Genomic DNA, 27,474 nt, shown 5'->3' with positions numbered 1-27,474 from the left:
CTGTCAGTCCCTCTGCTCTGCTCTGAGCCGAGGAGAAAACATTTATCGTATCCTACAGTTTTTATCCAGTGAGGAGAGAGAACGGCATAAAGGGCTGTGTGTGCAGCCAAGGGACGCCGTGAATGTGGTGACGTAGGGACGAGGACTGTTATGGTGCGTTCAAGGCAACTCGTAACTCGTGTTTTTTCCAACCTGTGAAGTGGTACCAGTTCGATCTGGTACGAGTTCACGCGTCGGAAGTTACGAGTGGCCGTTATAGTGACTTTCACCGGTAAAACAGGTCGGAAAAACACGAGTGGGTTGCCTGGAGCGCTACAAAGTCGTAAATTGTGACTTGAAGCTGTAATTTACGGTTTCAAAAGCCTGCCTGGAACGCAGCATTAGCTAAAACGACTGGATCGCTTACTTCTGCTTTAATGAAATCTAGCCTACTAACCACTCATATAACTACTCTAACCACTAATATGCTATACATTGTTCTTTTGTTGTTGTTTTTACTGTATTTTATTTCTTGTCTTTTTTTTACCGAGGTGTTATTGTATTTTTCTGCTTATAATTATCAAAAATGTTTCTGATGCGTGTTTTTTGTGTTTTTAAAATACAAAGTCAAATTCCTAATAACAACTTGGTAATAAAAACTCTCTGACGTTGCATTCACACATGGCCCGAGGGTTTGTCTATGGTTTTTAACTGATGAGTAAATCATTAGTGAAAGTTTTAATAACTTTACAACTTGTTCATTGAAAAAAAAAAAACTTTAGCCTGCAACTTTTACAAACTTTTCAGGAAGTGATACCACTTTAACTAGCTGACTCTTTTGCAAAACACCAGTTCATTCCAGTAAAATCTCTGTTCTTTTACTAGCCAATATCCAGTCAGTAAACAAAGAACTTTCTGTTTGCTTTCACTAGGCTATACAAAAATCTCTGATATGCAGTGGTGGTGCTGCTGGTGCACATTGTCCCCTGGCAAGGAGTCTTGAGCCAAATAGATAAAGCCAAACCAAAATATTTGTAATCTTCTTCTTCTACTAGCTAAGCAACAGTGCATGGCATGATTTTACAAGGAACATAAGTGGACTAATGACTGACAGTCAGACAGAGGAGGAGGAGTGAGGAGGAAGTTGGTCCTGGATGACTCTACATTCATCCACACAGACGGATGACCAGAAGCACAGCACACCGGTAAGAAAATCTAAACCTGTCACAGTTAGCAGCCAGTTAACCATGTAATATATGATATATTAGCCTACTATATACAGTATATATGTAATTGCAGATGTAGTTGACTGTGGATTAGATTTACTGCCTGCCAGATGTTTGCAAACATTTTGTGTCAGGGCTTTGGCTACACAACACAACCCAGTAAACAGTGGTATAATATGAGCAAAGTACATTCACTCAAATTAAGTACTTTAGAGTACAACCTTTAGTATTTACATTTCATTGTTGTTTATGCTGACATCGCATTCCACAGGCAAATCATTCTTTTTTATCCCAGCACATTAATTTCACAGCCAATACTTTTGAGATTTGAGGGTTACCTTTAGTTAAACCTTTCACGTGCAATGTTTGTACATGAAATCATGACCCCACAGAGAATTCATGGTGAGACCTGTAACCGGCCAATTTCTTTTTTCTTTTTCTTTTTTTCTGGACCATTACTGACCTCAAAAATACTCCAAAAATATATGTAACTTGTAACTCAGATCCAGCAAAGAAAACACGGGAAATGTAGTTTAGAAAGGATTTAGCGAAAAGCACAGGAAGACGGTTTCAAATTTAGATAGCCATGTAACCATTAATTTTGTAGAATTCAGAAATACTTGATGACAACTGAACTCAGTTTTTCTGGCCTGAGATGATGGTTATGGGACAATTCTCCTGCTTCCAAACAGCTGCTTTTGAGCCTCCATGCAAGCCATGTCCCATTTCATATTTGTTGTCAGAACATTAGCTGTTGCTTGTGTTGTGGCTCTACGGGCGTAGAGGTTATCCACCCCCTTAGTACGGTGGCCTTGAGGGCTCAAACCACTGCAGTTTAAGAAAACATAGGATAAGATAAGTGTCAAAATGCTCACTGATTGCCAAACGAATAAAGTTTTCTTGTGAAGTTGGCAGGTGTAGGAAAGGGGGGTTGCTGGTCCAACCAGAAACCAGATGTTGACTGAAGCAGCAGGAATTAAGGCAGGGCTGAATCAGTCAACAACACCTGTCTTAGGTAGGCTATTAGGAACTGCGTGCTTGTCATTCAAGTTAAACAAAACAAACAGGTGAAACACAAATAGCCTACACAACAACACTGTCACTCAGCTGCCCTGATAAGATATAACAACAAGATAATATGTTCCTTTATTTGTCTCTCGATGGGAAAATATAGGCTACAGTCTTGCAGCAGCAGTCAATCAGCACAAAGAGTGCACAAATATACAAATACAAAGCAATGTAATATTTGTAATAAATGTGCTACTAATTAAGAAAACAAACTTCAACAACTTAAATTCAACTATCTGCATAGCCTATGTGCTGCAAAAAACTTGCAGCAGCTGCAAATTTACAAATGTGGTGCAAAAACTCACACAACACAACCAAAAGTGTTTGCAGGGACACAAAAATATCATGCATACTTGTAACACAGTTGTGTCTTTACATTTAGCTGTCACCTTACTTTGGCACCAAATGAAATGTTTCAACAACCATGAGGGAGCAAAAAAAAGTCCTAGCTGATCTAACCAATTGTCTCAGTGGCTATTCATCTGCTTTGTGGCAACTGCATTTTAATAAATCAGGTGGTTTAAATTTCATTAGAGTTCAAAATCATGCACATAGCCTGAGGTTTCAATCGGATCAGTCCAAAGTGCATGATCCGAAGCACACACCAAAAGGCGCAATAAACCAAAGGAGCGTTGTTTTCCCTTTAATAGTCACGCTGGCTCCTTTGCTATGACTGCTACCATCATGGCGGGTCTCACACTGAAGGACATTGTATTTGTGGTGAGTAAGAGATCTGCTGTGTCCGAAACAGGAGAAGGGAAATATTTATTGACCTTAATTGCCCTCCTTCCCAAACCGGGCGAGAGAGAGAGCTGGTTTTTGTTTTTTTTTATTTTAAAAAGTTTGTGGCGCTTATTCCTTCTCATTTCCGAAACTGCCCTCAGAGCAGTGGCCCCATGAAGCGCAGTATCTGCCCTAAAGCATGACTTGGCTGTGAATGAATTCAGAGCAGTCGCAAAATGAGATAAGAGGTGCGGGGCGGGTGGGGCAAACTACGCTTCCAGCAACAACCCCTACTGAAACCGAAATCTCTAGTCTTGACCTGCGTGTGCAAGAACTAAGCAGGAGAACCTTCACATTTCTTAACACAAAGTAGCTAAAATATAAAAACAATTCAAATGAATAGCCTAAAGCTATTTCCTGTATCATGCTCTTGAAAATTGTTGTTATGCGAGTTTATCAGCCCAGATTGTGGTGGATTGTTGTGGTTAAATCCAGTCCTTCACGTTGTGACAGCCAGTGTGCTGCTGTTATCAGGGCGCAGGAGTGACAGTCTCGTTGTTGCACGATGGCGCTCAACGTGGCAGGGCTGCTGGTGATGGTCGTCTTCTACCTGATGGTGCTGGGCACCGGCATCTGGGCCTCCGTCAGGTCCAAGCGGATGCAGTCGGACAGCCAGGCGGACCGGACAGCGGTCACTCTGCTGGGGAACAGGGGCATCAGCCTGGCGGTGGGAGTGTTCACGATGACAGGTGAGCGCAGCGCAGCGCAAACACACTCAACACACTGGAGATCATAAAGGCTATAGGTGACTAACCTTACTTTTTCCGACTACATTTTCCAGAAAAGTTTTTTTTTCATGTTTAATATTCCCATTGCATGCGAATAGTGTCTGATAATTACTAGATCTCACTTTTCCCCCATCAATATTTTTTATTTATTTTATTCAGCATTCAACATCTCCCCCACCCAGCCATACATGAAAAATAAAGATTAAACAAGCACGAAAGATGAATGAATTAGACAAAATAATAAAAAAGAAAAAAAAACTTAAATCGGCCTACATACACAATAAGGAAAAAAGTAACAAAACAAAAAAAGAAGAAAAAAAAGTGTATTTGTATACATATAGGCTAAGAACTAACTACCTTACACATACTCATGGGGCTGCTTATAGATCATCAGGTCAGGTGCTTTAGGCTATATGAGATTTGCTAGAAACCCCCTAAAGATGTTGTAAAAGGCTATGTGCTGATCTTTTCTAAGGGCAGAGGAGTTGTTAATGCTCAAGTCCATAATGCGATGACAACAACAGGCCTCTTTCTAAAAAATAGTTGTTGCTGGGAAGAATAAGAAATGTTTTGGTTCTAAAGGTATTTAATATGTACAGTATGTTGCTTTTACCGTATGTTTTTTCTTATGTGTTGCAACTTGCTCCCTATCTTCGAGCCAAATTTCTCCCTGGTGGAGACTAGGAAAGCAAGCCCCCCTTAACCACTGCCAATAGACTCCAGTCATTTTGAAGAAGTGTAAATATGTGCTTTTCTCTCACGTGCATCATGAATAATAATAATAATAATAATAATAATAATAATTTTATTTATATAGCACCTTTCATACATGAAATGCATCTCAAGGTGCTTTAAACAAATCAAACAATTAAAAACAACATTAATCAACAATCAGGCAGTAAAAATACACAGTGACAATAAAACAGGCATGAACAGCTCCTCTCAGCTATTTAATGACATTATTCTGTGCAAGCAGTCCTCGGGCTCTTGGCCACAATCTTTACTATCCCTTTTTAAACTTTATAATAAGGATAGTATTTATTAGATTGTTTAAATTTTTTTGCAAAGTTTAACTTATACCCTTTTTATGACTATATGATCTATCTATGTATATGCCTATTTGCATATACAGTATCTGCATGTTCGTTTTTATCAGCCTCCATAGGTAACTTGGCTGACAAGTTTGCATTTATTGCAGGAAACAAAGTATGACAGATCATCTCCCTGTGCTGTAGATACATAATTTGACTCAGATGCTTTGTAGACATCAGAGAGGAGCAGACTCAATAAACGGATCAAAAAGGTGAGCACCACCATTGGCATTCAGGACTGGTTGAACAGATGACTGCTATGCGATGCTAAGGAGAATGAATGCCAAAATAAGGAATGATGTGCACCCACTTCACGCCCTGGGTGTTTTTTTGGCAGAGCACCTTCAGTGGCAGTTGATCCCATCAAGATGTAAGACTGAACGAAACAAGTCTTTCCTGCTAGCCACCGCCAACCTCTTTCAAGTGCAATAAGTCTACAATTTACTCTCAACCCCATTAAGTGCAGTAACTCCGTCTCCAGCACTTGTGTGTTTAGTATTTATCTTATTTATTTTATCTCACCAGTAGGCTATCTTATTGTTTTATTTGTTGTTATTTTATGTTGTTTCTTAGCAGTAATATTTTAGCTTAAATTTATAATTTTTTTGTAATTGTTTAGACCACATAATATTTTAGCTTAATTTATCATTTTTTTTAGAAACTTGTATTAGATAGATCTGTTTTTCTGCCTTCATTTCCTGCTGTTGCCTGTGTGATGAATGTATGCTGTTGCTGCTGATTGTGGTGGCAAAAAAAATGTTGTTCCGTCAACTTAGGTATTTAAAAAAGGATAACTTAACACGTCAGCTGTCTTTCTTAAGTTTTAATAAAAGCATTCATGAATGGAGTCACACAAACACAACCGAACAGGAGTACAGTCAGTGAGTGAGTGGCCTGAAGATGTTCTCAGGCACTAGGTGCAGAGACTTACTGTCTTTGCTGTTTACCAACCAAATTCATACATTCCATCTGTGTGTGTAACTGCTCATCCCCTGTCATGTGAATGGCATCCTCCCTGGGCTGTAGGAGTTGTCTGGAGGCCATACGCCATAACTTTGCGCCACCTCATGCTCGGCGCCGATCATCTGTTGATGGCACCTTACAAAGCACACAGAGCCCTGGAGGTCAGAGCTCCTCTGGCTTCTGTCCTTCAATCTATTTCTGTGTCTGGTGTACCTCACACTGTTATCACCCAAGGAATTAACTGAATAACACTTCATGAAACATTCAATGGGTTACACCAAAATGTTCCATTACATGTTATAACCATATAATTTCCTTCAAAGGATTATTAAAGTATCTAACAACACAAGCTGTGTGTTAGGATGTGTTGTATTTGTAGCACATGTGTTGTCAAATTGATGGAGATGTTTTCTGAATTTGTCTGTGTCTTGTCGCTTTCTTAGGTTGCAGTGTGTTGAGTTTCTCATCAGCCTTTTTGATTCATGAGAATCAACTACATGAATCTGTGTGTGTGCTGTGTTTTCTATAGCCACGTTTGTCGGAGGAGGCTTCATCATTGGTCTGACAGAGGCTGTGTACACTCCAACCATGGGCCTAAACTGGGCTGTTATGCCAGTCACAGCAGCCCTCTCTTTCATTCTGGGTAAGACAGGTTTTAATTTCATTTTGTGAAATATTTATTTATCCAACCAGGGAAACATAGCAGATCTAACACTGGGTGGACCAATATGTATTATAAGACAGCTTTTTTTGAACAGAAATAAATGCAATGCATGCAGGGATGTCATATACAGAGACACAAACCTGTCTTCTTCTGTGTAATTCAAATGTTAAGGTGGACTTTTCTTCGCCAAGGTGATGAGACACAGAAAATATGTGACAATGATGGACCCGTTCCAGATCAAGTACGGTAACATTATAGGAGGAGTTCTGTCTGTGATACTGGTGATCACAGACATAATCTGGGTGACAGGAACTCTTATTGGTTTAGGTAAGTGACAGTCACTACTGTAATAATAACACCACCTATTAAGCGATCCATCAACATCATACTGATACCTATGCATCTTGGGTATTATGCCAAACCCAGTGAGCAGCTAACCTAATTTAAAAAAAAAAAGAAGATCTTTCTGTGCATGAATATAAATCTGAATCAAAGTCAACTTTATTTGTCAATCCTATATGATTTACATGATATATAGCAACTGAAATTGTGTTTCTCTCTGTTCACAGTGCAGATTAAATGTAACAAAATAAATACGCACAATATAAAAAATATATGGAAATATATGATACACACACATTTAAATATAAAAGTATGAAAAAATATATATGTAATCATGTTACTTTTGTAGGTGCAACTATGAGTGTGATCCTGGATTTGTCCTACGATCTTTGCATATGGATCTCTGCAGCTGTGGCCATCGTGTACACGCTGCTGGGCGGCCTCTACTCTGTGGCCTACACAGACATCATACAGCTAACTCTCATATTCTTCAGTTTGGTGAGTTCCTTGTGTAGGGTCTGGTAATAAATAAGACATTTGGAGATGCCACTCCAACAAAAGTTTGAGATGATTCAACTACAACATCTCTGTTAAAAACTTTTTCTGGCCTGACAATAACTGCACTGAGCGTTCAGTTCACCTTGAGAAAGAAAACACAATGTTCCCTATACTGAAAAAGTTTATGGCTCCTTTCACGTACCCTTCCAAGCTTCTCTCTCTGTTTATGCCTGCATACCAAAAATCCGCATTGTAATGTTTAATTAATTTGTTTGTCTTTTCTGCAGTGGCTCTGTGTGCCCTTCATCATGACGAACCCCCATTCGGTTGACATCACCAAGACCGCTTTCAACTTTACCTTCCAGGCCCCCTGGATTGGTACGGTGGAGAAAGAAAGAGCATGGAGGTGGATTGATAATTTCTTAGTACTGGTAAGGACTGCATTCCTGCAGTGTGTCTTTTTTAAGCACTTGTAAAAGCGTGTTATAAATAGAATTATTACAGTATTATTATAATTATTAATTGGTTATGTTGTCACTTTGTACTTGAGATGCTTTACTTGTTCATGAAACACAAAAGAAATAGTCAATAGTTTATCTGCTAAGCCTATAAACATTTTGAGGTGTTAACAGGAAAGGTACGGCCACAGAAAACAAAAGTCAATGGTGGCTGAATTTCAGATAATTCCAGTTGTGTTTGTGTTCATATACCGGCTCACAGGCTTATAAACTTAGGAGTGGAGTAGCTACACATTATGCCCACAGTGACAATGTGATGGCAGGGAAATATTTACATTGTGATTGTTTTTGGAAGTCGTTAGGTAACCTGGGATATCAGGACTTCCACCAGAGGACGCTGTCAGCTTCCTCTTCGGCCACAGCAAGGCTCACCTGCTTCATTGCAGCTCCCCTCATCTTCATACTTGGAATCCCCTCTGTGTTGATTGGAGCAGTTGCAGCATCAACAGGTTACAGCCACAGAGAGTTTAGTCGAATAGTAATGTGAAAATATGGTTTATTACATATCTTATATTTTGGTACCAGACTGGAACATGACCTCCTATGGCCTCCCGTCCCCATACGAGCGAGGCGAGGCTGGTCAGATTCTGCCCATTGCTCTGCAGCACCTCACTCCAAGCTACATCTCCATTATCGGTATCGGAGCTATAGCTGCTGCTGTGATGTCGTCAACAGACTCGGCTTTATTGTCGGCCGCCTCCATCTTCACATCCAACATCTATAAGAACATCCTGAGGACCAAAGTAAGAGGACACTTCAAAGCAAGATGAGACAATTTAATTTATGCCGCATTTTATAGGCTTTTTTTTTTTAATTATTTTTTAAAATCTTCCCCTCCGCAGGCATCAGATCGGGAGCTCCAGTGGGTAATCCGTGTCACCGTGGTGTTGGTTGGCTTGGCTGGCACATCATTGACCTTCTTACACAACAGCATTATGGTTTTCTGGATCCTGGGTTCAAGCATCACCTACACCATCATGTTCCCTCAACTCGTCTGCGTCCTCTTCTGTAACATCTCCAATGGCTACGGCTCTATCATGGGCTTTATTGTTGGGGTGCTGTTGAGAGTGCTGAGTGGAGATCCTGCCATAGGACTGCCAATTGTTCTCCCATTTCCAGGCTGCGCTGTTGAGGACGGTGTGTATGTCCAGCGTTCCCCCGTCATGACTATCTGCATGTTGTCCAACATTTTTGCCAATTTGTTATTCTCCTTCCTGGCTTCACTGCTCTTCAACAAAGGACTGATCTCCGAGGAGTGGGATGTGTTCAAAGTGAAAACATACAAATTCAGATTGGAGAATAATGAGACCACCGGACAAGAGGAGGAAGAGAAACTTTAAATTCAAAATGAGACCGCAGCCTATTCATCACCTGCATAAAGTGCATTTGCAGTAATTACAGTGACTTTAACCCTTAATTTGGGGGGATTTGAGGGGATCAACTGTGGCTGCTTTGGTAGGCTAGCCTACTTGTGATGTAGACTAGGCTAATTTTGATTTTAAGAATAACTAAAGGTCCAAATACCATAGGTAGGCCATATGAAAATGTATGTAAAACTGTATAGCCTATATATTGTACACTGGATGAACGACTGCTTTAAATTTGTAACAATGTCCTTTACAGATATGTTGTAAAGTTACTGTATGTAGCCTAACACCTGTAATTCCTCTTTCGGCCTGGTGGCGGCAGTAGCGCTGCGTGTGGCCGAAGTTTAAACGACTTAATGAAAACAAGGAAGTGACTACAAGCAGCAGCAGCAGCAGCAGCACAGCAGCAGGAGGAGGAGGAGAATGGTTGAAGTGTTTTAATAGTTAGCTCTCCGTTAAATATCGCCCCATAGTTTGGAAGGTGAGTTGATGTGTTTACACTTTATCCATCACATTTTATTTTACAACACCGTTAAAACCGCGCAGACACGCCTTGATGAACGAAAGTAAGCTAGTCTGAGGAAGCAGATGGAGATCGCTTGGTAGCAATTTTAGCTCGCTGGCTGTAGCCACCAACCGTCACCCGTCCGAGTTCGTTAACCGTTATCAATGTTGCTAAGGGATGACGTTTGGTCGTTATGTTAGAACGTACTTCATTGTAGCCATAGAAACACGTACAATCAGTACACACGCGTTACATTCGCAAAGTGACAGTCATGCAAAGAAATAAAACATTACAGTATTTCATGTCAAGTTTTCTCACTGTGAGGTGGAAGTGGCAACTGATGTACAAAACCGAATTTACTGTATATATTTTTAATGCGTAGCTTAGTGTCATGAGTTTGTATGTGTTCAACACGGATGAAAGTTTAAGTTTTCCAGTGACGTCAGAGGAACATGGAATGGAACCTTTTTTGGAAATGTGCAGCTAATTCTAAAAATATATATTTGGATTACGAGTAAAATATTTGCCAAATTGGATGGATGGATTTTAAACTTTTTTGTCTGATCTGTGTGTTTACATTCAGGACAGTTTTCAGTGGTAGCCTAATGTTCTCATGCACAGCACACCTTGGTGCATGTACTGCATGTTCATGTGCATTAACAAAAAAAGAAAGATTCTAGTCTAGATGCCACCAAACAGATACACTACTCAAAAAGTTAGGGATATTTGGCTTTTAGGTGAAATTTCAGAAAGCACCTAAAATGCACAGGTTAACTTAATTTGACCTTCTCTAAACTTCTGAATGGACTTGTCGAACTGTTTCAGTACGTATAACATAACATCCTGTTCTCTAACAAGGTGATTAACCACAAAAATCACAACAAGTGTCTGATCCATGAATCAGCCACAAAATGTCCTGGTCCAATGACAGTTTGTATTGAAACAGTCCTCTTCATCATCATGTTCATATTTTGACGTCATGAGACCAAGACGACACCAAACAGTCCGTCAACAGACATGTCGAGACTTCAGACAATGGGATGTTGTCAGAGGGACGTGTCCACTGAGCTCAGTATGTCACAGAGTGTCATCAGCAGGTTGAACAGAAAGACAGAGAAGTGGACGTCTTTTGGACAAAGTCCTTCTAGGCAATATAGGACGTCTCTGCCTTTGGATAAATGACAAGTTATTGACACGTTGACATTTTTTGTTGTGGTATACCCCAACAATGTATTGAAATAAAAGCAGTGTTGGCTTTTGTTTCAATACATTGTTTGAATGAATTACCATTACATACACTGCCCTACTATCATGATATAATATCACTGTAGCATGAACTTTTTACATTTTCCAATAAATTTCACCTGAAAGTTGAAAATCCCATAACTTTTTGTGAGTAGTGTAAGACATGGATTTAAGAAATATTATGTAAAATATTGCAAATGTTAATTTTATTGTCCTGGATGATTTATAATATCATTCTAATGACCGTGACCATAGAATAGTCTTCAGTATACATTTTAAAAGCTGAAACTGCTAAAATAGTAAACTTGACATATTAGTCATTTGAATGCCTATTTTTAACGGTTCTACTGTTACTGATGTCAATCGGTGTGTTATTGAATAGAGAACTATATGTACAACAACGGTTGCTAACAGAATATTGCCTTCGGCTCAATATGTAAATATAAATTTCATCAGGCATAACACACTCAAAAACACAATTAAACAATTAATAAAATATTAAAATAAATATAAAGTAAAAAACTTTAAGTTAGTTGAGAGCAGTTCATTGTAAGTGCATTACTTAGTTGAGTTGAAGAGGCAGGTGGCATTAGGGATAAAATACTTTTTTAAAAGCTCCCTTAGGCAATAGGACTCTATAGCATCTTTATAATGTTGTTATATACCTTAAGTTTCAAATTTTTCCAGGTAAGGAGCTCCACTGCAGAAATGGAGGCTGCAGGTGGGGAGGAGAGTCCAGATACGCAGGGGGCAGCGGCGACAGCAGCAGAGCCGAGCACTTCTGGACACCGACAGTCCTACACAAAGCCGGTCTGGTCTTTGCTCGAGGAAGCAGCCCAGATGAAAACTGAGGGGAACGCTTTCTACAGGGAGAAGAACATCCGCTCAGCCATCGGCCGCTATCACCGCGCTCTGCTCGTCCTCCGAGGCCTTGACTCTGAAGTGCTGGCGTCCGTGAAAGGGTTTGGAACCGAGACACCTACTCTCACACCTGAACAGGACGCTTTACTGAGGAACACACAAGTGGATTGCTACAACAACTTGGCTGGTAGATAGAATATCATAAATAAGTACTAAAACAGAGGTGTCAAACTAATTTTAGTTCAGGGGCCACATAAAGTGCAGTCTGATCTCAAGTGGGCCGGACTGGAAAATAACAACATAATATCCTTATGAATAATAAGAACTCAAAACTTTTCCCTTCGTTTTAGTGCAAAGAAGCGCATTATTAAGATGTTTACATTAATGAACTATCCTTTTACAAAACATTATGACCAACCTGAAATTTCATGAGAAAAAAACATGCAATTTCAACAACGTAATGCCTCTTCTGTCTTCTATGTCATTTTTACATCTGGTAAATTCATCCCGCTGGTTTTGGCCCGCGGGCTGCATGTTTGACACTCCTGCACTAGAACATCCAGCTCCAGTAGAGGCACTTCAGAAAACTGTTTTGAGTAACAGTGTATATATATATGTAAAAATGTACGTATTTATCTCTTTCAGCCTGTTTGCTGCAGAGACAGAGTGTTGACTATGCTCGTGTGCGGGACTACAGCCTGCGGGTGCTGCGGTGGCGGCCAGGTGATGTCAAGGCACTGTACAGAGCGGGAGTAGCCACTCTGGAGATGGGAGATGCACAGACGGCCAAACAGTACCTCATCCAGGCCAGCAGAGAGCAGCCTAATGGTAAAAAAAGAAAAGAAAAAATCCAGCACATCGGTAACCTCAACATCAGGCTTGGGTCATGATCCGTGTGAACAGTCATTCATGTAGATAATTTCTATCTTTTGTAAGGCAACTAAAGCAGCATATAAACAGCTTCAGCTCTGTGCACAGTTTCAGAGGACTCTCAAAACCTGTAGTCACATGAGTCACTTGGAGGAAAATAGACTTGTTAGACGTGCAAGCCGCTGTATGACTGATATAGTCAGTCTCTTGCGTATTTTCACTCAAGGCCATTCTGTCAAATAATAGCTGGATAAATCAAATCTGTACACCTCAGTATGAGCTTTCTCTGACATATTTGACGTAGGCCTCTCCCAAATAAATCTTCTTCATTCTTCTGTCATCTTTCAGATGCAAACGTGAGGAAGCATCTGCAGAGAGCCGAAGAGAAACTGAATCGCGAGTTACAAAAAGAGAAGGCCATGTATCGAGGCATGTTTTCCTCTGGCCTGAAGAGCAGCTCCAGGGAAGGGATCGACCAACCCAACGGAGCTGGCGAAGGAGTTCAGCCTGCAAATTAACGCCACCAAATAAAGCCTCAACCCTGAAGGAGACTGCATTCAACTGACGACAAAGCAACTGAAGAATGATCACACATCCTGAAACACTAAGGTTACTGTGTCTCTTGTAGACGCTTATCAGGTGAGCGCAGAGGAGGAAGGATTGTACCATATCCAGAATACTGGGATGTAGTTGGTATGAAAGTAAAGATGTCGCTGCTGAAAATAGAAATGCGAGGAACATTAGTTTCCTAGCAACATGGAAACAGAGCTGTATTTTTTCAGTATTTTTCAGCTCAAAAGTCCAAGAGTTTGGGTGTTGAACAAAAATGTGACTCTTCATGCACTACTACTAAGTTCTGATAACGCCTCCAAGATTGCAGTTGTCTGGTCAGTGCTGTGAATGTTGATTTTGTGAGTTTTCAAGTAAAGTATTTTTTATAAATAATGTCGAAGCGCAGGCGTCTTTTTAACAAACATGTAATGTAGATAGTCCAGGCACACCACAAGTTTTAGTCATCAGCTTCTTTTATTATTCGTTAGCCATGAGAAGCCACATGTTGTCTCAAATAACTCATCAATATTTTAATCATTCAATATTTATTTGAAAATCCTGAGCACAATATCAAGTTAAAGAGTATTTGCTTGGTTTTGGTCATTGTCTGGCCAATATGATTGTACTTCAGAGGCAATATTGCCCATAAACAAAGAGGAATATCACACTCTCACAATAGCTATAATCACTGAACAAGTCACAGAGCAGCATGCAGAGGGGGAGTGTACACATACACATTCATACTCATGGTAAAAGGGGGATTCAACCAAAATCTAACAATGCTGTTCATAGCCAATAATAAGATCATATAGGATTTTTTTTTAAATTAGGCTACTATTAAGTCACCAAAGGAACCCAGAATACTGATCCTGTAAAGATGTCAAGTCTTTTTAAAAACAGTAATCACACTGAAAAACTCCACTGAAACCTACACACACAGTTCTTATAAAGGTGTGTAGTTCTTTGCAGCACCCAAAATAAATTCCTCACCCATACATTTTCTTCACTGATATTCCTCTATAGGTCATGCTATGTTCAACAGCACGCTCACTTATGCAATTAATTTACATTCTCAGTAAAGAAAGACTTTGGGAGAGGCAGTGCAATTATTTGCACTCTGATTAAGCCGTAGAAACCTGTTTGGAGAATTTCGAGAGTTTTATGGGAGGGTATAAAAAGTGGCTATGTCAATAAAAATTTACAAAATCCTCACAGGGATGAATGTGGTAAACCAAGAACAAAATTAACAGCAGGTTTTTACAGACTTATACGCCTGAGAGGAACTTCCATCATGTTGGTGAGTGATGAAAGGACTGGTATATAACTTATGGCCAGTATCATAGCAAGTTTTTCCATCTAAACGATCACAAATCATGTAATAATCAAGAAACGATGGCACGTCCTTTCACATGAAATACTGTATAATACCAACCGTCACTGGTGTAACACATGAAAGAATCATCTATAGTCATGATCACTTATTGTACAAATGTCACTTCTTGGATGGTTTCCGTTTGAGACTCAGAGATCTCATGGAACCAAACACTCTCCTCCCCAAGTCCCTCAGCGATCGGGAGCGCTGGAGAGGCATCCGTGGAGGAGGGGATGGAGAAAACGAAGGGGAAGAGAGAGGGGAAAGCGAGTGGCAGCTGCCCTCCAGGCTCTGAGAGCGAGACAGGTTAAAGAGGCTGGCGGTGGAGGACAGGCGTTTGTCCTCCTCCTTTGCTCTCAGCAGTCTGACTCCTTCGTCTTTGCTGATGCCCATGCCTCCTTGCCCCACGTCTAACGAGGAGACCCAGTGTCCCCGCTTTGTGGGGCCCTCGCTATGGTTACGAGGTACCAGCAGACCCTGCGACTCACTCCTGAACAAAGCCCTTCTCGAAAGCCTGAGGCTGGAGCTGCGTCTCTCCCCGTCTTCTTTCCCCCTCTTCTTTGAGAAGATAGGAGAGTTATCTACTTTTGGCCTCTTGTCATGACTGCTGGATGAAGCCTTCGCCCTGCGGTGCTCCCTCCTCCAGCTGCCCACACTGTTCCTCCTCCATCCGTAGCCGTACTCGGCTCTGTCCATCTCCTCCCTTTCACTCTCTGTCTCTTTGCCCCACAAGCGTCCCTCAAAGCCCCTCCAGAGTTTGTTGGAGGTCTTTCTTGGTGTTTGAGAAGTTGCTCGCTCCCTTTGCTCCTCCTCGCACCAAACGGAGCTGTAGTCCTCTCTCTTGGCGTAACTGCTTACCGTGGCTGCCCTGATCAACTTATGAGAGGTATGCTTTCCTTTGTAAAGCCCCTCCCCCTCTGTCCTCTTCCACCCGCCGCCGCCACCTCCGCTCTGTCGAAGCGATCCTCCTCTTGGTTGGATGCCGCTGGGCTCTGAAGGGGAGGTCCTGGCGCCGGTGCGGGGCAGCGAGCACTGGAAGGGCATGTCTCGCCGGAAAACTGAGAGAGGGGTGGCCCCCATTGGGGAGGGCTGGAGAGGCCGTGGAGGTGAGCGGCCCCTCGGAGTGGCGCGGGAGGCGGGGGAGGACGCAGTGGAAGAGGGAAGGTCGGACGGGGAAGGGATTTGCTGGTAGTGGCAGTGTGAGGAGTAGTGAGGAGAGGGAATATGGATGGACTGGTACGGGTGTATGGGGCTGCTCGAGTGTGAGAGAGGAGGGGTGAGACTGGACTGAGACTGAGGGGAGTGGGTGACGCTAAGGGAAAGCTGTATCGGTCTTTGGGGGTTCAGGTCAGTAAGTCTAGTATAGTCATGTGACTGATCTGGTTGGGGAGTCAGGTGAGTTTTACTGTGACTCCTCACCTCGCCGGCAGAATCTGTTTGAAAACAGTCGATATCCAGCTCCACTCCTTGTTCCATCAGTCCGACCACAACCGCCCTCGACAAGCCCGAGAGGCGGGATATTTCTCCCACCATGGGCGAGTCTTCGCACAACTTGGGACTAGAGCTTGACTCTTGGATCAGGCTGCTACGCTGAGACCCCGGAGCCGATCCAGCATTTGTACCAAACGCTGATGGTGCAGCCTCGGGTGGAGCGCCGCTGCTCCAGTCTAACGAGCGACAGAAAGCTGATGACGACCCAAAACCAGCAGTCTGTCCAGACCCCGATGTGACTTCCAGGGAACTGCGGTGGCTCAGGCTGCTTGGACAAGTTGAAATGCGAGGGCGAGCCCGAAGTGCTGGGGTGGGCGTCGTGGAGGAGAGCGATGAAGCAGAGGCAGTAGCGGTTGTGGTGAAGTCGCTTCTCAATGCTCCACAACTGCCATTTTTGTGATTATCCACAAGTCCCCGGCTAGAGTTTAAACCAGGGGCCAGGTTCAAGTTAAGGTTGAGATGAAGATTGATGTTCAAGTCCTCTCCGGTTGCTGAAGGAAGATTACCCAGGTTGATTGAGTTCCTCGTAGCCTTTTTCCCAGTCGTGCTGAGGCTGACTCTGGCTGAGTTTCCCAACAGCGACTTACAGGGAGTGATGCTGCCCCCTGCCACAGTGGAGGGGGTACTGCGACTCTCGAAGGCAGAAAGAGACTGCGTGGATCCATGACTCTTGCCAGGGGTGCAAAGGCCTCTGTGTGCAACGGGACCAGGAGCGACAGCTGAGGTGAGATCAGAGGTGGAAGAGGTCGCCCGACTGCGGTACTGATGAGCCAGACGGGTGATGTACTGCTCCAGTTGGGTGAAAGAGGCTAGGGTGGGGGGCGGCTGAGGCTGGAAAGGCAGCGTAGGGTCAGTGTTGGACTCTGGTAGTTCATCATTTTGAGCTCCTTCAGGACTCTGAGAGGCTGATTGGTCCTGGTTCTGTGAGGTGAAGAGGGGGCTCTGGAGAGCCACGGCATGCAGTGGGCTGGGGTAGGGGTAAACTTCTTTGGTCCGACGGGACACCAGGTCAGTACAGTAGTGGGGGTCCAGCTGGGGTTTCGGATGGAGTGAGGAAGCTGAGGAAGAGGAGGTTGGGTCCAAAAGTTTTAGGAGGGAGACGAGCAGGGAATCACCAAGCGCTGAACAGAGGTTGGACAAAAAGCTCAGACCCGTTTCTTCAAGGTCACTTGGTACTGTGAAAGACAAGAGAAGAATTTCAGACATAATATCATAATTTTCTAAATATTTACATATCAAACCTTTCCCAGACTAAACACACCCAACTAAGATTTACAACCAGAACGACCATTGGGTTCCCCTTCTGACTGAACATTAAGAAGATTAAGACAGTACTCCTGCACCTGCTTACCTGAAACTGGGGTCCCTTCTGTTGGTTCGGCCTCTTCCTGACTGTTCTGCAGCACAGGCTGGTCCTGCTGCTGCTGCTGCTGCTGGTTGTGGTCCTGTTGCTGCTGCTGCTGCTGCTGCAGCAACGCACCTTCTGACCACACGGTGTCAGTGTGGTCAGTAGATGGAGGAACCTGCTCCCACAGCTTCTGAGGTCTGGCTGGTGGCGCCAATCCTCCCTGAGCAGCTTCACTGGACACAGAGTAGCAAGAGTCTGACAGGGAGCTGCCGCTCACCGAGTAGAAACCTTGACAAATGAGAGGAGATAAAATGCAATATTCCTGTGATTTTTCTACGTGACACTCATTGACATTAATGGTAAAGGCCTAACCTCTGTGGTTGTTCTGTAATATACTGCGCATATTTAATACAACTACCAGGAGCTGTACTTTTTGCTTGGTTTTAAACTAGCATCTTGAATATAATTAAAAAAAAATAAAGTTATGGCTGTCAACAATGTTACTACATTGTAGTGTTGTGTGTTATTGTGCAGTCAACTAATAGGTTTGCATTTTCTGTTCTAGGCACTGGTTATCTGGTGGTATGTCTTTCTTGAGGAATGTTTTCAGTACCAACAGTGTTTGATTTGGATGAAGTGGAGTCAGTAAAAACTAGCTCGACAATGAGACGACATCACCAACAGAAACTTAAACTTCATTAGCATAAATTCCAGGAGAAAGGCGTCATAGCACAAGGGACATGTAGGTACCTGTATGTAAAAAGTCTGAGTTAAGTCTGGATTTATAATAGCAGACTTATCTGTCAAAACAAACTTGAGCTTTAGGTTCGACTTGATTCACTTACAGTTTTAAGTAAAGAATAGATGGTGTGTCTTAAGTGCATGGCTGAGAGAGAAATATCTGAGATGGGTGTAGAGACACAGAGAGCAGAGTAACAATGAGACTGGATAAGAGTCTGGCAAGAAAGGCTGAAAAGCTGACAGCAAAAAGAGTCAGTGCCAAGTCACAAAGAGTGCAAGTAAACACAAGTAAAAAAAGAGTATGGTTAATATTTAATGGGACTTCTCTTACACAAGGTGAGCTCTGGTTTTCACAGAAGGTGACAGACTGTTGGTCATCATGCAGGTCAGTGCTCTTATCACACACTACCCACCACTTTTTCCACTGAACAAACATTTTTACCTGAACTAGGTCTGGAGTCACTGTCCAGGTGGACCATACCACTGGGGTCTGGGGTTGGAGGAGAGAGCAGGTCAGAGGGAGCGTCCCAGGACAGAGTAGACCAGCGTGAATTACTTCCCCTTGCGGATGAGGAGTGGACCATCCCATCACCTGAGTTACTGACGCAGTCCTCGGGGCTGCTCTGACAGGGCAACACCGTTATATCTGAAGGAGAGGGGGCCTGGGGGAAAAAAGTGACAAAATCTATGAGTTTTTCTAATCTATGAATTTTTACCAAAATACTGTGATTATGACAATATGTGCGACAAATATTTGAAGGGAATAACTGAACTCAAATTAAGAAAATAATTACAATCATAAAGTGGTTACAAGACAATATTTAAAAGCTGTTAAAAAATAGTAGTGACAAAATTACCTAGATGATATCTGGTCTAATTTGCAATGGGCGTTATCACCCAAGGGCTTAATGGTAGGAATTACTGCCTGTGACACACATCACAGAGCCTCGCTGTTAAAACTGAAATTTCACAACAGTGGAAGACGTTCATGTAATCTCAAAAGTTTAAGTTCTTGTCCAGAATTATATACCACTATTACTATTTATTGTAAAGAATCGTAATATTCAAAAGCAACTATTAACTAAAGCTGTCAAATAAAGGTATTGGTAGTAAAAACCAATTCAGTAAAAACTGAATTAACTGGAGTGAAGAACTTGTACAGAGTTAAACACACAACCCCATGGAGCAGCAGAGACGCATTCATACCAGTGTGATTGGACCTGTAGCGTTGTGTGTCCATGATATAATTTCCCAGACACGCAATGACGTCATACAACTCTTACCGGAACAGTCAAGAATGAGGCCCCCGCACACACAATAACAAGAATAGCAGTCGCCCCGTCATGTCAGCAAAGTGCCTCCATTTCCCAAATTAGTAAAGGCTTGGTGGAGAAAACCCCCTCCTCCAATTATCTTCTAAATCCCCTAACCCACCCCTGCAGGACAGCAGCCAAGAGCCCCTGCATTAGACTGATCGAGCCCAGACAACAGAAACACTGTGAGTGGCACTGATCAATCCCCCTTGTTACCGAGGGAACAATACAGGTAGTGACTCACTGCTGGGGAGACGGGAGCGGAGGGGGATTCAGAAGATAATGGGGGAAGACAGATGACGTAACAAAGAGCAGGCAGAGCGACAGAAGGGAAAGGAAAGGGTGGGGGCTAAGGACTAAGGAGGAAAGAGGGGAGGAAGGAAAAGAGGTGGGAGATAGATAGACTTTCAGACTTTGACCTGTTTTAGGCTTATATCAGCTCTGACAGATTAGGGAGCTTTGACTCCCTCCTGTCCCTTATTTCTTCTTCTTTTTCCTCTCTTTCTTTTAAATTTTTTTTTATTATTGGTGAATAAAAAGTGAGACGTGGCTGAGTGGGTGACCAAAACGAGTGAGAGGGACAAAAAAAGACAGAGACTGAGAAATAAGAGTGTGAGTCACTGATTGAGTGAAGGCGGTGCAGGCAGGGAGGGAGGGAGGGAGGGGTGAGCGGTTGCCGGGTGAGAGAGAAGGGCATCTTGAAGGACCCCCACCACCCCCACAGTCCCCATGACAAATACCCCCCTCCACCCCCCCACCGCTTCTGTAATATCCTTCAAGCCAGCCGCCCCCTACTCACCATAGCTACAGCTGCTCGCTCTCTAACTCTCGCTCGCTTCTCCTCCCACACAGAACCACAACAGCACAACAGGCCCAGAGAAATATTTAACTCATCCTCAGCCTGAACGCACACAAATCCAGTCTCGTTGCGACTGTCACTTGAATCCATGTTCTCTCCGCTGCTAAATCCTACTTTTTGCCTCGTCTCTCAACTGCCATAAAAGCTCATATATCTATCATTCTGCACTTGCACAAGCCCCAAATCAGGATTTTTCCTTCTCCTCTTTAATATGTTGATTAAAAGATACAAATAAATCCTCTAAAAAAAAAAGTCCCTTGAATTTGCAAGTATCTGCAAAGACATCCATTATTGCTCCTCTCTTACACAAACCCCTGCTCCTCTGTGTTATCCCCTCAACAGTATAATGCATTTCAGGGTATAATGTTACACAGAGACCAGTGCTTGATCAAATCATAGGCAGATGACAGACAAGTGGGTGGGGGTCTGCTCTGAGCACTGTTATATGATATGCCTTCATGTGAGAGAGCAGCACAGCGGCTCTTTAATGTAGGAAATGCATGGGTCGATTGGATAATAACTCAACAGTGATCGCTGCCACCCAAGCAACACACCTCCTCTCACTGAGGCCATAATATCGTTACAGTGAGACAAATTGCACTCGTAGTTATGTTGAGGCTGGATAAACTGGTTAAACAGTGTAGGATGAAGTACTTCCTCATCCTACACAGCACGCTATTTACTGTGCCATGTATCATTAATGTGCTATTGAAATTTTTAGACAGGCCAAGTTGTGCATCTTTTGCTTGATCGTCATGTGGGGCGACAACGTGCTCCGACTTTCCTCAAATATTCAGGTGAATCGTTCAAGTTGCATCAACGACGCAGACAGTTTTTTTTTTGTGTGTGGGTGAGTTCAGAAGGATCCTGAGGCTAAACCTAGAGACAAAGGCAGTCATGCTCCACAGGTCAGGGTAATGGCTCTCCGTGTAAGATGATGCCTCCCAATACTCAAACCTAATTTCAAGACACACTGTTTTCAGTGAGAGCGCACACAGTGCTGCAGATGGAGCGGAGACACAAACTGTAAAAACATTTAATATACCACACTGTTAAAACAAGAAAAGGCACATTTCTGTCGTCTCAATTAATCAACCAATTGTTGCAGCTCTGATGGATATGTGAATTATTGGCAGCTGCTTTATCTTAGATAGAGAGTTTTACTTTTGAACACAACAGTGACAACTTCGCCAGCTTGGCCTTGACATCTGCTCTGAAGGCAAGAAGAGTTACTGAAAGTTGTGAACTCCTCTGAGGGTGAAGTTCTTCTTGGACTGTTTTAATATATGCAGAATACTTCATATGGAAATCAAAGCTTGTTCTATTTATACAAAAACAGGCTCCGTTGCACAAAACTGAATTAGTTATGATATGAAAACATATCTATGCAAATGAAATGCTCTTTCTTTCCAAGAGGCTTCGCTTTCCAACAGGTGTTGCTACTTGTTTCCAAACCCTGCATGTTTAACAGATACTGGGAGTCAACACATGGTACAAAAGATAAAAAGAGTCATATTTTCCCCTCACAGATGACACCATACAGCCGTAATCTCTCTCTCTCTGCTATTAAGGAGAGGAAAGGTGAATCATAATTCAAGAGTTTAATTCAAAATAAAAAAAAAAGCTGGTTTTAAAGTAGAGCGCATTATATTATGAGTCACCTAATCCACAGCTTACAAACGAGTCATATTTTGAAAGCAGAACAATCCGTGGTTTTTAGAAGCAAGCAAGTAATGAATTTCAGATAAAACAAATATAATGTGTTTGAGGAGGAAACCTCTAATTTTCCAGTTAACCTTTCCACCCTAATGGTAGTAAATAAAACAGCAGGTATCTCTCTGCCGTCTCTCCCATGTTCTCTCTCCAGCTGCTGCAGTGTTTAAACTAGATGTGGCCACTTTTTCAACAGCAAATACAACAATTTGTCTCCATTTATGCAAATGTGGAGTGGAGTATGTGCCTGTGTGTTGGCGGAGGCTGACACTGGGCAGAGGGCAGAGTGCCAGCCCGCTCTGCTACACCGGCAGCTCCCTTCAGAGGTGAGAATGAGCAATGCTGCCCGGCCTCTCCGCAGGATATCTCAACACCACAGGGGGAACTACAGAGGAGATGTTGGTGGGTGGGCGGGTGGGGAAGGCAGCACATTATGAGCCGTACCTTCATGCAGAAGCCCTCGCTCAGATGGGATTGCGATCTGAGTCCCTGCACTGATAACAACAAGATTTTTAATATTTCAAGTTTGTTTTCCTCTCTCTAGCGCAGCCCACGATTTCATGTAATTTTGTTAAGATAAGTTTACCTTTCCACAGTGGCCTGGTTCAAACACAACATGTTTTAATGTGCTGCAGGGTGCTGACTCACACCACTCATTGCTACCAAGCGCACGTATCCAAAGTGTAATAAACCCACTGTGCAAAGTGATCAAGTATCTGCTACTTTCTGTGGACAATGGAGTGTTATTAATGCAGCCAACAATGACCCATTTACTGTAATACCTGAGGTGAAACACTCCCAACACCAGGAGATCCTGGACACGTGTCACTGTTTTGTCAAATCTGGGAATGATCCAGAGATAATCCACGAGAGAGTGATTCAGTAGAAAACACACACGTCACAGCACTCTACTATGCATACGTCGCAGAGAATCTGCTAAGTCCAAAGAAAATGTCAGTGCATCTTTATTTTTTGATGATGTTTTTGGTTGCAGAGTGACTTTACTGCTGAAAATAGAAAGGTTTCATACAAGGTGATGTCTTCAAATAGCTTGTTTTCTCCAACCTTTAGCGTAAAACCATATTGTATGTCAGTTTACCTTTGGAAAGGGCAAAGCAAAGTAGAAAATCCTCACTGAGAAGTTGTATTCAGGCTCATTTTGCTTAAAAAAGATCTAATGAATCAATCAATTATCAAGATAGTTGGTGAAATGCTCACTTATCACAACATGGACCTGTCATTCAACGGGGTTGTCATATCTGGGAATGATGGAGCGAAAGAAAAAACAACAACAACAACACACACACTGAGTTCTCTGAGCAATCACCAATGAAAAGGTGTTTTTTGTTGTTGTGTTGTGAACAGATGCCATTATTTAGTGGTATTCCCTTGGGATTCAAATAACAACATGTTAGAAAATAAATGAAAATGTGCCCATGTCAAAGTTTAAGATGACATAGTTCTAGCTACATAATAAGTTAAACAATCCAAATAAGACAAAGAAGGCTGCAAATGGAAATATAACTGGATTATATAGCTGTTCATTACTCATTTAATTAATCAATCCCCTGTTCATGAGTCAGAATTTTCATGCCAATAGACCTTCAATCTCTTTTTCCATTTATCCCAATATGATCCTGCTGTTCAGTGAAAAGTCTAATATATTCATTACATGTTACAGTTACATCTTGTTGACCTCACAGGTTCAGTGTGAGTTCAGTCTCAGTAATAATGGACCAGACCCAAGACAGCCTCCTTATCCAGGCCTCAGGATGAGACCTGGTTCACATCCTGCCCCCCTGTATTACATGTCAACCCACATTCCCCACATTCTCATCACAAAACGACCCGAGTATCCATTTCAGGATACGGCTTGGAAAAGGGGTTCTTTCTTTCTTTCTTTCTTTCTTTCTTTCTTTCTTTCTTTCTTTCTGTCTGTCTGTCTGTCTTTCTCTCTCTGTGCGTTTGAAGATGATCCTGAGATCACACAACCTAACCCTTCCTGAGCAGGTCACACCAGGGGCGGCACCAGACCCCTTTCACTGGGGAATGAGCCCCCAGTATAGCTATAGCTACACTTAAATTCTTGAAGAATAAGCAAAGTCAGTTGTGTTGTGCTCCAGTAGAGCTTAATGGCTCCTGCATGGGTCACACACCACTGGAGCATTCAGGATTTCACCATGTAAGATCAAAATCTACACTTTTCTTTTTGGATGGAGATAAAATAAATAACACCATGGTGATGGAGTCTATACCTTCATATTGTGGTCAGAGTGATTTGAATGCAAACTGGGCGCCAAAGTGACCTTTCCAGCTGATGAGCTCACCGGGCCACGGCCAAACAATGCAGCAGTGTCTGGTTGCTGACTTGTGTATTAATACCTTGGCTACACCTGATCTGATTTTAGCGCATGTATCCCACCACCACATCCTGCTGCTGCCTCATAACCTTGAGGCAGGGCGCAGGGCCAGCCAGACAGGAGCTGCTCCCGGTGCCCTGACCTCAATGACATTTGCTCCATTTGCACGGCCACACACTGCCGCTGTGTATAATGATCGGGCGTGCATGCTTGGATGGTCTCTGGCACCATCTCAATCAATTGGGTATTCAGCCCTGAGCTCAGCCATGCGCCGCCAGGCAGCGATGAAATCTGTCTACTGAGCCGCAGAGGGACTGGCGCTTGTTGGCAGATCATCATCAGCCCCGCATCCATATTTAATAATCTCGTCATGTACAGATCCGGGCTATGAGCTGACAGACGCACTGACTGACCTGTTGCCTGCGGGATGTCGCAGAGCCATGCTCGGCGTCCGAGGCGGCGCTCTCCGGGGCTCCGCTCCCCACCTCCTCCTCCTCCTCCTGCTCCTCCTGCTCCTGCTGCTCCTGCTCCTCCGCCCGTGGAGCCTCCTCGGCTTTGGCGGCGGCAGCAGCGGAGGCTCGGTCCTCCAGAGCGGCGTCCACCATCTCCAGGTGTTTGCACCTGAGCAGCTCCAGCTCCAGCACCCCGGCCAGCGTCGCTTTGAGGCGCTCGCCGATGCGGACGCGCTCGGTGCCGGACCAGAGCGAGTTCACCGTGCAGCCGCGGCGGCCGGTGCCGGCCATCCTCCTCGAGGCGCCCCGGCGAGGCGGAGCGAGGGCGCACCGCTGACCGCCGCTCAGTTACCGCCGCGCAACCAGCAGCAGGTCGACAGGAACAAATGGTTTTTCAGGGGCCAGCAGCTCCAGGTAGAGCAACACGGGTCCGGACGAGCGAGAGCGTCATAGCAGCCGCTTGAATTAACGCAACGTCAAGGAGAATATAATCCTCACCATCTGTAGGCTACCGTGCCATGCAGCTCATGCAGCTCATGCAGCTCCACAGTTTCAGGCAGCAGCCCCGCTGACTGGCACAAGACTAGAATTAATGAATCCTCTGCTTTCCTGGAGGAACATCAGCGAGCCATGCCTCATATCGATCCAGGCTCGATTCCCTACCAACATTGTCCTCTCTATCTCTTTATGTCACTTCTAAGCTTCCCGGTCCGGTGGAGTCACCATGGTGCCGGGGCTCCACACCACGCAGCAGCAGTCCCCTAAAGAGACAATGCAACAGACAGACAGGAGGCTGATAGCGTTACATGTGGGAGCAGGCGAGAGCAGGCAGCAGAGAGAGGAGGAGCCACTGCTGCAGACCTGCACCCAGATTGGTCGGGGAAGTTTTTCGAATGGACGCACGGAGAAGGAAAAAAAAAAAAAATCCCACGACTGTCCAAGTTGATTGTACATCATGGCAGAGGACAAACACTCCCATTCTCAGACCGTTCCCATAGTGGAGGAATGTAACCGAGTACACAAAGCTCAGACCCCGCTCCACTTTATTAGACGGGGCCAAACCCCATTGTATGCTTGTGCGGCTGCATGGATCTCACAGGAAACTATAACTTTACTCCACTGCTCATTTAGTTTTAAATTCACTTTACAAAATAAAAGCTGCTTCTGCTCACCCACAGGTGTTTTCAATCTGTCTGGCCTGGTTTTAATTAGATTAGCAAAAGATGCAGAGGAATCAACTAAAGGCTATAGAGGTGTCAATCAAACTATTTCATTTAATAACTGGACGGGATCTAATTAGTTTCATAGTGAAAACACAGACGACTGAAAAATCATCAGTGTGATCAACTCATTATATTTGATGGATTATTATTATTATGTGAAGCTATTCAAAAAGCTGTTTTCATTAGTGTAACAAATAATTTAGAAATACAGTACCTACAACACTGATGGGGTTCACTACCTCTGCATTTTGCATTGGGTGTCTTGGCTTTTCTCATAATATATGATTTGATTTAAGTAACATTTAATTTTGAATACAAGACCATGCCATGCAAAAACTTTTTTTTACACAGGCTGAAACCTAATATTTATTCCACCAATGCATATAGGGATGGTGTGTCTGGTAATACGTTTATAATGTGACCTCTACATGTGACAGATGATATTACATATAATGAAGCTACCATGATTAATGTGTTGTGTGCATTAGGATTTGATCACAACTTAGGTGACATCATATACACACACTGCAGGACTTAAGGGCCAGTATAAACCTGGCAGGAAATTACAGCCATGCACAGTAATTTAATCAGATTCAGTTTAGTTTTACACTAATGTAAACACAGTGTATTTTTACCTGGATCCTTTGCAAACATTCTTTTGCAGATATGAACTCAATAGCCTACTAAATGGTTGAAATAATCCCTCTTTGATATAAAAATTGTATAATTTCACATGTTGGAAAATGATAATTACATTTTTATGAACAAAGTTTACCCATAACAGCTGGGAATTTTTTTTTAAAAAATGACTAATGTTAATACTTCCTGTGGCCCTAGGCCGCCTTGACAGGTGCAGTGCAGTGGCCTGAGTGTCATGGCCGATATTCAGCCAGCAGGGGGAGATCTTCACCCTCAACACAACAACAGGCTTCACAGGCTGGACGGGGCCTGAGTGCAAACTGTACCTGTTAAAGCAACAGAGATGACACCACACCACAAACTACAGCCAGTGACCATGATCACAGATTTTCACTGTATCTGGCTGTTAGTCCATTCATTGCTCAGGAAAACAATTGGAAAATGTTCAATGGCAACGCAGCAAACTCCATCTGCAGATAAAGATTTTGATTATAACCTGTTTCCACTACAGTTGAAGTTATCATAGTGATAAAAGTAAAAGTTTACTATTTACATCTGTGCTGTAATTTGCCACAAAAGCACTTTCCTGAATATTGCAGGCCTAAATGTGTGATTAAGGAGCCATTATACAATATACAACAGATAATTACAAGAGGCCTTGTACTATAAACTGCAAAATGAAAAGACTTGTGATTACGTAACG

The 27,474-nt window shown here is 43.1% G+C and overlaps 3 protein-coding genes across 3 annotated transcripts; 2 read left to right on the top strand and 1 right to left on the bottom strand.

Moving 5' to 3' along the window:
• Positions 1–1,080: 1,080 nt before the first annotated feature.
• LOC146979683 (high-affinity choline transporter 1-like) lies at positions 1,081–9,211 on the top strand. Its single transcript, XM_085789666.1, has 9 exons — positions 1,081–1,184; positions 3,531–3,745; positions 6,368–6,481; positions 6,674–6,829; positions 7,194–7,342; positions 7,630–7,773; positions 8,156–8,309; positions 8,386–8,603; positions 8,703–9,211. The coding sequence occupies exons 2-9, from the start codon at positions 3,562–3,564 to the stop codon at positions 9,198–9,200; spliced, it is 1,617 nt and encodes a 538-aa protein (XP_085645792.1). The 5' UTR covers positions 1,081–1,184; positions 3,531–3,561; the 3' UTR covers positions 9,201–9,211.
• A 374-nt stretch (positions 9,212–9,585) lies between these two features.
• ttc9c (tetratricopeptide repeat domain 9C) lies at positions 9,586–13,645 on the top strand. The gene is made up of 4 exons (XM_085789665.1): positions 9,586–9,708; positions 11,665–12,025; positions 12,484–12,666; positions 13,057–13,645. The coding sequence occupies exons 2-4, from the start codon at positions 11,686–11,688 to the stop codon at positions 13,224–13,226; spliced, it is 693 nt and encodes a 230-aa protein (XP_085645791.1). The 5' UTR covers positions 9,586–9,708; positions 11,665–11,685; the 3' UTR covers positions 13,227–13,645.
• A 66-nt stretch (positions 13,646–13,711) lies between these two features.
• LOC146979681 (uncharacterized) lies at positions 13,712–25,692 on the bottom strand. The gene is made up of 4 exons (XM_085789664.1): positions 24,871–25,692; positions 18,655–18,874; positions 17,475–17,759; positions 13,712–17,298 (listed from the first exon to the last, which is right to left on the bottom strand). Exons 1-4 carry the CDS (start codon positions 25,198–25,200, stop codon positions 14,753–14,755), a joined length of 3,381 nt encoding a protein of 1,126 aa, XP_085645790.1. The 5' UTR covers positions 25,201–25,692; the 3' UTR covers positions 13,712–14,752.
• Between the last annotated feature and the right edge of the window lie 1,782 nt (positions 25,693–27,474).

This window comes from Trachurus japonicus, chromosome 10, assembly GCF_045865225.1.
Source record: "Trachurus japonicus isolate A0001 chromosome 10, Traja_1.0".
NCBI lineage: Eukaryota > Metazoa > Chordata > Actinopteri > Carangiformes > Carangidae > Trachurus > Trachurus japonicus.
The sequence above is the reverse complement of the archived record's forward strand: the minus strand, read 5'-3'. Positions and strand labels throughout refer to the sequence as shown.